At 37.0% G+C, this 9,473-nt stretch overlaps 1 protein-coding gene across 1 annotated transcript; it reads right to left on the reverse strand.

Moving 5' to 3' along the window:
* Positions 1 to 286: 286 nt before the first annotated feature.
* LOC131064582 (disease resistance protein Roq1-like) lies at positions 287 to 6,581 on the reverse strand. The gene is made up of 6 exons (XM_057998770.2): positions 5,877 to 6,581; positions 3,465 to 4,575; positions 3,032 to 3,337; positions 1,878 to 2,900; positions 950 to 1,704; positions 287 to 744 (listed from the first exon to the last, which is right to left on the reverse strand). The coding sequence occupies exons 1-4, from the start codon at positions 6,416 to 6,418 to the stop codon at positions 2,808 to 2,810; spliced, it is 2,052 nt and encodes a 683-aa protein (XP_057854753.2). The 5' UTR covers positions 6,419 to 6,581; the 3' UTR covers positions 287 to 744; positions 950 to 1,704; positions 1,878 to 2,807.
* Between the last annotated feature and the right edge of the window lie 2,892 nt (positions 6,582 to 9,473).

Consider the following 9,473-nt stretch of genomic DNA (forward strand, 5'->3'; position numbering starts at 1 on the left):
GACTAATTCAAAAACATAGTAACTTAATTAATAGTTGTGGTTTAAAAACATATTAGAGATCTCACATAAAGGAGGAGGATGATCTCTCTCTATAATTGGTGTATGAACTGCAAAACCTTTAACTCTCAAATGAGATACATATACAAAATCACTACATATGAACTGAAAAACCTTTAACTCTCAAATGAGATACATATACAAAATCATTACAAATGAACTCTCAAGGTTTAGATCTAGATTTAAGGATAACCCTACCATTGGGAGCATTACACTTTCAAGTGTAGGCATGTTTGTGGCAACATATAGTTGTCACCACCCTAGTGCTTGAATAAGTTATGATGTTGGCACTTCCAAGCTAGATGGAAGATGCTCGATTGGTTAAGTTGATAGTTCTTGATAATTGAATTAAAAAATAGTAGTAAATGGGGTACAATTATTACACTAGCATAATTAAATGTATTAATACTAATTTTTTAAATATAATAAAAATAACTAGTAAAAAAATCAATTTACATACAATGTCCAATTCAATTTTTTTGGTGACATGCATCATCGAAGTTCGAGGCATGGGAACGATGAAATCTTCTCAAATAGAGTAGTTGGTGGAGTTGGGTGGGCTTCAAGAGGTCGAAATTATGGTTCGGAAGCGCCCATTGGAATAGTAGCGCTAGCGAGCTAATTAATTAATCCTTCCTTCCCCTATCTCGCGGCCCTTCTCCACAAACCCCAATCTCGACAAAATATCTGTAATCACATTTGCAACAACAAAATCTTCAATTAAAATTCACTTACATTACATCATCATAATCAAAATCAACTTTGGAACGTCCAATTCAATTGTAGAATAATCACCACTTTTTTCTTTAATGAGATTAACTTGAATTTTTTTAAATTTCTATAATTTCATTTCCAACAACAAAATTTTCAATTAGAATTCACTTTACATTACATCATTATAATCATCATCGTCTATCACCACCATCATATTCTTCATGATCATCAACTTAAAAAACAAAATCATCACAACCAAGATCGCCCTCAAGATTGTCCTCCTCCTCAAGATTGTCGCTAGCAACATAGCCAGCCAAATCATCATAATCAAAATCAACTTCCGGAATGTCCAATATAATATCAGAATAATCACTACTTTTTTCTTTCATGAGATTAGTTTTTAATTTGGGCCGATCCATTCCCCTCATCATAATCGCCATTGTCAATGCTTAGTTGAGCAGATAAGCTTTGCAATATGTGGAGGGTTTTCCTTTCTTCGCCTTCCTTCACTCCCATTAAAAACGCCTTCTCTATATCATATTTTAGTGGCATCCAGGAGCCATATTCTGTGAACCTTTCTTCATTAAACACACAGATATATATCATCCATCCATCACCAAAAGAGAGTGAGAATGGAATTGGTCGTTGGCTAACAAGGCTCTTGAACATTATGCTGGTTCCATTACACGTTTCACGAGGATACCTATCAAGCACAGCGCAAAAGATGAATGTACTGAACGAAGAATGGATCATCTCCTCTACTTCATCGCAAAAACAATCCATTTGGCAGAAACCATCCGCCAAAGACAATGTATCGCCAATTTTATCTGCAGTAAAATATGACGGGGGCGATCTCTCTAGACCATCTTCATCTGCAGTTAAATCTGTTAGGGCCGATCTCCCCACTAGAATTGTAAGCTCCGATGGCAATCTCTGCAATGACAGTTCTCTGGCTAAATTATTTTCAACATAAAATAGGGGGAAATCGGAAACAGAATGTTTAGAAATATTAATTCGAAATTTTTTAAAAATGGCAACAGAGCCGACTAAATTAAAAGGAAATAATGGACAACCAATGAGTAACTACATATGTCTGCGTTTAATACCTGCAACCTTTCAACGCAACTTATTACAGGACTATTTGCAATAATCATCTCCTTCAATCCTTTCAATTCTTCAATACCAGTTATATTTTGCAGCTTCGGACATTGAGCAATGATAATGCTCTCCAGGCCTATTAAAAATTCAATGCCTTGTATATTCTGCAGCTTTGGACACTGCCCAATGAAGATTCTGTTCAATTCCTTCAATTCTTTAAAACAAATTACACCCTCCAGCTCTGGACACTCCTCAATCCAGATTCTCTTCAATCTTTTCAATTGTTCGATAGCTTTGATACTCTTCAGCTCTGGACAATAAGCAATCCAGATCCTCTTCAATCCCTTCAACCCTTCAATAGCTGATATGTCCTGCAGGTTCCAACAGTGGCTAATATAGATCCTCTTGAGAGAGCTGACACGCCCAAAATTTGGCAACTCTCTAATACTCCGGCATAATTTTATGCGGAATGTTTCAAGTTCTGGCAGATCATTGGCCAATACTTTTCTCAACTGTCCACATTTCAACATTACCAGACATTCCAGTGTGTTTAGCCCTGTTAAATCCACTTCAATTAGATCTTTCATAGAACAAAGCTTGAGAGATTTAAGGGCGGGACAGAAGTGTCCACTAATTGAGACCTTTGTTTCCAATGCACTACACAGAGTTATGGCTTCAAGGCTTCTCATTCGAAACCGATCATCAGTTGTCTCTCCCCTGTTGCTTAAAGCGAATTCCCCTTCTACCTTAAAGTATTTCAACCTTAAAGTCTGCAGATTGGTGAGTTCTCTTACAGATTTTAGCAAGCAGTTCCATTCAATATTCGATCTGAAGATTTCGGATCCAAACACTAGTTGCAGACTTTCCAGATGTTTGAAAATTCGAAACGATCTCACCATTTCGTTTATATCGCTCATAAGCATATGTTGATTGAAGTCTTAAAGATACAGATCCTCAAAGCTGGTAGATGGAATGCCTGGTGAATACACAACCTCAAAGCTGCAAGAGAGCTCCTTCAACTTGAGTGGAACCTAGAATTTACAATCAATTTATTTCAAACTGCTATTTTTTTAATGATAAAAATCTTGCAAGAACGAACTATTTGCTGATGCTACCAAAATTCAATCAAAATTCAATTTTTGATCAAGAAAAGAGCATATACCTGCTCTTCCCTTTGCCACAGCCTCGCAGGTGATACTCCTTCCAGAATTAAAGTGTGCAAATTTTGTAGAGGAAGACTTAATGTGTGCAAATTTTGTGGAGGAATCCATTCAGAAATAAACCCTAAACAATAACTACGGTAGTCAAATTTAAGCCATCGTAAATCAGTTGATGTCTTTGAACTCTCCAGAAAATATGCCATATGAATATTATTTTCATGGTCGTCCAGATGACTGGAACATCTGAAACTTTTACCTTCGGACCCAGTATGGATCTCTTGGAATCCCTTGATTTCACCTATTCCAATCTGAATTCAAATTTCTTTGTAGTTAGAAAATGTTAATTTTAAGTTACACGTAAATGTAATAATAACTTATACAAAATAAAGCACTCCCAACCAGGAGAATGAATTTAAGGCTGCAAAAAGCACATACAAGATCTTCAGGATGCCATTGTCGACGAGGATGGCTCATTTCATTATCTGCCATTTCTCTCCCCAAGTCCCGGAGGTGATCATGCATTCTCAAAGTAAATGTTGGCTCATAATCACATTCTATATTCATCCAATCAAAACAAGTTTGCACTTCTACAAGGCATTTGTCTTTGAGGGTCTGAAGTGCATGTTCGGCTCTCCACCCTGAAGCCTTCCATATACTTATGGCCCTGCTCACATCTTCTCCTCTAAAAAAGCATGCTATATCCATAAATATCTGTTTTTCATCCTCTTCCAGAGCATCACAGCTTATTTTAAGCGTGTCTTTTATGTCTTTGGGTATTCTTCCCTTCACAAAATCTAACTGTAACTTCCAATAAGCCTTGTCACCGCCAAAAACATGCCCGCCAATAACTTGAAGAGCAAGAGGTAAACCTCCACATGCTTCAACAAAGCCATTTACCAAATCAGCAAATCCACTTCTACAAGATTGTCTATGAAACGCGTGCCAGCAAAAGAGCTCTCTGCTATGCTCTGGATTCATTTCTTTCATCTTATAACGGACTATCACTCCGGCCTTTATAAGGAGCCTCTCGTCACGAGTTGTGACAATCACTGAACTGTTGGAATTGAGGACATCTATGGGTAATAGGGCATCTAACTGCTTCTGATGATCAACATCGTCTAGAACAACAAGGAACTTTGATTCTGGACTCTTTTCAAGGTTATCCTTGATAACAGGGATTCCTTCTTGTATACTAGAAAATGAAGGATGATTTCTAGGAAACAGATCATTGAGAAGCTTACTTTGCAGAGAAGTGAGCGTACCTTTGATATCATTTTCCCGCACATCAAACAGAATAGTTGATCCACTAAATTCTGAATGTTTGCGATTGAACAAATCTTTGGCGAGAGTGGTCTTGCCAGAACCTCCCATTCCAAAGATGCCAATTATTTTATCTCTCATTTGCCCATTTCTCTGGCAATGGCTGTGGAAATCTTTCACAAGTTCATCAAGTCCCACAGCATATTTTGCAACTTGGAAAGGAACTTTTTTCTTTTGCTTGTCTTTAACCACGGCGGACAGAATGTCTTTACACAGCTTACTATGGCTGAAAATAGGAGAATCAGAAACAGAAATGTAATTAAAATGAGGTTCTAAGTAATTAAGTTTTTTCTTTAAAAAAATCTTTAATTTTGTAGGAAAAATAGAAGGCCTAGAGGCCGGAGAACCAACTGGTACAATAAAAAGAAACAAAACTACTGCTAGATTTGCCACAACAGAACCAAATTTGATTTCCAAAGAGGACTGCATGTAACCCTAGATATGTCCAATTAATCCAAAGAACTATAGGAAACTTCCAACCAGAAATCCCAATGCAAAAAGCCAGGAATCAGAAAAGGGTTGCAAATCTGCCAGCAAGAATGGCACAGGCTATAATGTCTTGAAAACCAAGAAAAAAAAAGATCTGGGAGTTAAAACAAAAGGGAGAAGAGAGATGAATAAGATAAATGTGGTACTCCTCGCCAACTCCATAAGGCGCCCAAAGACAGCAGATCCAATGCAAAAAAAGCAGAAAATCTCCACGCCAGTTAATAAAATAAACAACCCAAATCGATCTCTTCAGATCAGAATGGAAGCAATTCAAATCATTCTTGTAAAAGCTGTCAAACTCGTGCCCAAGATAGACAGACCAAAAGACAGTAATAATGCTGGCCAAACTAAGAAAATTACTGTGTTGAAATTGAACCATAAATCCGCAAATATCATGAAAAAAAGGAACTATATAATACTCTGCAATGGTCAAATTTAGCAAACTTAAAAGAATAAACTCTTTTAAGATATTTCGATCTCAAAATATGAATCCAAGAATTTAGCAACTTAAAAGAATAAGGGCTATTGAGATATTTAGATCTCAAAATATAAATCCAAGATTTTTGAAGAGAAATAAATCCCCACACCAACTTATCCAACAGAGCTTCACTAAAAATCTCAACATTTTTAATTCCTAAACAATATATTCTAGGTTAACAAAGACAGTTTAAAATGATCCCCTGAACCTTTGCAAGAGAAAGTCCCTCATTATAGAATTCATTTTACTAACAACATTTTTAGGAGCATTGTACGAAAGCCATCTTTCTTTCCAACCATTCAACAATTTTCTAATTTTATCCAAAATTGAATTTCATAACTATTTGCCATTCCTTCCATCAACAGAAATTGAAATCGAGTAAGAATCAGGAAGAGAAGCTTTTCTGTAGAGAAAATCTTGTTTCATTTTTTAGTCTACTTACCCAACACTTTCCCTTATGAATAAAAAATGATTTTTAGATTAATTAGATTAGTTTGTGGAAAAGAAAACTTAGACAAAATATATGGATGGAAATTTTAAAGCGAATGAAGATGTCTTACTCGTTCTGTCCGTTCAGTTCGTAGCCCTTGAGCCATGAAACGTTTTGTAGGCATTCTTTCCACCGTTGAATGTCATTGTCAGGATATCTGCTCTTCTCTTCGTGTTTGGAAAATGCATCTGCAACTCCATTTTTTATGTAACGGAAATCTGAAGGCTGAACATGGTAAAACAGGGGAATGATTCTAGCTTTGGTTTGAAACATTAAAGATAGCTCAGCTAAGCACCAAGCAGACTCTGCATATCGCGGTGATAAGATGGCTATGTGCACTACGGCAGAGGATATGGCATTCTTTATGGCACAAGGAAAATAATCTCCCAGTTCGGTTTCTTGAAGATCTAGATATGCCCGGATCCCAGCTTGCTGTAGAAAATCGTAGAGCTGCTGAGCCAGAGTTGTTTTGATGTCTGGGCCTCGATGGTTGATGAACACATCATACTGTTTTGAAGACAAGGACGATTTTATCATATTGTTGGGAGGTTCAAGTGCCAAAAATGGATCGCGTTCCTGTTCTCTTCGACCAGATGTCGAAGAGGAAGCCATTAACAGATAATTGATGCTCTGCTGGAAGAGCAAGCAAATCAAGAATGGAATTTTATAAGCAAGAGTATAGGGAGTCGGGGTGAATATGTTAGAAACGCCCTATAGTTGAAAGCAAGGAATTCATTGCTTCAACAGTTAACCTGTATAGAGGTACAAATAGCAGATGAACCAACAGTACGCAGGGAAGGTGTGCTTTCCATAATTTTTATAAAAAGAACAACATTTTATCTCCAAGTTTATACTTTCTTTGTATGCGAAGTAAGGGATTTCTTTTCATGGGTTTTGAAGAATATAAATGAGAACGACCACCATTTGAAGTAAAAGAGCATAACATGCAAAAGAGTGGCTTTAAAGTGAGAAAGAATATAAAATATGTACAAGTAAAAGAAGGCATACCCATGCACTGTATTGATGAGCAGACACAAGTGGAAGGAAATTCTCTACCGGCTATAAAGCAGAATTGAGCTGAGCGTCCATCAGCTAAGCGTGTGTTTAGTAATCATTTAACTAGGGTCTATTTTATCAGAGCAGACACAAGTGGAAGGAAATTCTCTACCGGCTATAAAGCAGAATTGAGCTGAGCGTCCATCAGCTAAGCGTGTGTTTAGTAATCATTTAACTAGGGTCTGCTTATAAAATAGAAGAACCGTCCAAAAAATCAAGAGAAATTCTAATTTGTATGTGTGCATCAATAACAAACATGAGAAGAAAGATTCTTTAGATATATTGTTTTAAATTTATTTTATAAGTTAAATCCGGTTTATTTATATTTTTGAAGATTTGAATTTTGATAGATGATGTAATTAAGAAGTATATCATTATTTTTAACAATTAGTAGAACTGGTGGTGGGACCCCTTACTTTTGGTGGTGCTTTGTTTGTTTAGGGTTTCGGTCACGTGGGCCCCGTAGATGACTTGGCTTCCTATCCGCTCGCCTACTAGGGTGGATCCCACTTGGCGCCTTGTCTTTTCACAATCCTTTTCTAACAATTATTACTAGAGTACTTTTGTGATCTTAATTTGGATCCATCATCGTAGGTGGCAAAAACCCAAAGAGGTCTGGGAGGAGAGAACTTACTTGTTCTGCAAAGTGGGTGCTATAGAGACTGAATGCCACTTTCTCATTGAGTGCACTGCTTACGATGACATACATGCTCAATATGAGTTTATCTTGAAAGCCGACAACATGTATCATTTATTTGATGAGGACAATATCAACCAAACTGCTAGCTATCCGGTCAAGATTCATAACAGGAGATCTGACATGGAAAGGAATTCAAAGGGTCTGTGTTGTGATTTTCTTGGTCCCATAGACCGATCAGTCTTGTGCACGTCATTAAAATCATTCATTCATTCATTTATTTTTATTATATCCCAATCATGCAACTGGCTATCATAAATATTTGTGGCAACCTTTTTGGCCTCTTTTTTCATCCCTTGGGTAGTGAGTGACATGTATGGCATCTTAGACAGAGGGTGCCTCACAATAAATTCTATTACTGTTGCACACTTTCTATTTACTACATGATCATCCAAAACTTTCTTATTTTGTTCATAATGGTTTGGCTTTTTAGACAAAGTTTCTTGACTAATTGCAAAACTGTTGAAAAAATAGGGGGTGATAGGGTTAGAATTGAGCTTAAAGTTCTCACTTAAAATTCAAAAGAAATGGGATTGTTTGGCACTTATGCACTAAGGGCGGGGTTGCATAATTTATCGAGAGTATGAATGGGTTTGATGAAAGTCTTTCCATTCAGTTTGTCGCTTTGTGGGAGAATCATAGAGTTAGGATTGGGAGCATTTCCTTTGAAGTTAATGAGGATGGTATTGCCAAGGCCACTGGTTTTCCCACTAAAGGGAGGAATTGGAAGAAACAAAGTCGTGTAGCGAACAACAATAGCCTAGAATTGTTCTTTAGGGATGGAGAAAAACTAGTGAAACTGCATGGTGACTTCAACCGTGAAGAGCTTATGTCTCCTTGGAGCCAAGTATGTCTAATCTGTTAGGAATCAGGAAGGACAACTGAGAGGGGGGTGGGGGGTTGAATCAGTTGCAACCCAAAAAAAATTATTCCAACTCAAAACTTAGTGTCGGTAAAGCAGATTAATAGTTATATTAATACTGGTATAACTTAATGCACGAAACGGAAAGGAAAACAACATCCACAACACATGACACAAAGATTTTGACGTAGAAACTCTGTAAGGGGAAAAACTACGGTGGGAAACTTTACCCACAATTAGATGATACTACTGCAGATAGTAAGTGAATACAATAATGGGGTCTACACATGTAGAAAGGCCAACCGCCTAGAGCCCATTGCTCAATCACAAAATAGGAGTCACATTGACCACAGTTGGATGGTTACATCCAATAATCAATGTACTACTTCAATATAGCATCTTCAATGCTGGATTCAGTACCGGTTTAAGCTCTGAGCATGAGGACCAAACACCTTCATAACCTTTATCAACCTTAGGATGATATTTGTGTGGTTTGCGCAAGGATTTGCTTATATTCGCTATTCACAATGATCTTCAATACATACACTCACACACACTTCTTCCAAATAAGATCTTACAATTATTTATACTTGAAACCTAAGACCACACCATTAGGTCGACTCCTAAAAGATATTACATTTAAATCAATTACAAAATAAGTCTTGGTGCAATACAATATGTTGAACTCAATACATTTACACATTATCCAATCAATAAATCATTTTGAAAATGTGTCATGCTGATCTGGAACATGATTTCTTGTGTCGGTTGATAACCTGGACCTATCTGTCGGTTGAGGCAAATATGTGAACCCGATCAGTCCAATATGCAAAACACCAAATGCAAACATCCAATCCATGTCTTCGACATAACCAAATGATCTCCAGATGATAACAAGTCATCATCAACTTCCTAAGATGTCGGTGAAACATATACTGGTAACTATGCATAAGCCAATATCCATGTCAAGACCACAATGTGCCGGTTCAACAACAAACCAATATAACCAGAGTGCCAAATCAACAATGTAGACCTCCAGAAAGATAAGTGTT

This window comes from Cryptomeria japonica, chromosome 8 (assembly GCF_030272615.1).
Source record: "Cryptomeria japonica chromosome 8, Sugi_1.0, whole genome shotgun sequence".
In the NCBI taxonomy this organism is placed as follows: Eukaryota; Viridiplantae; Streptophyta; class Pinopsida; order Cupressales; family Cupressaceae; genus Cryptomeria; species Cryptomeria japonica.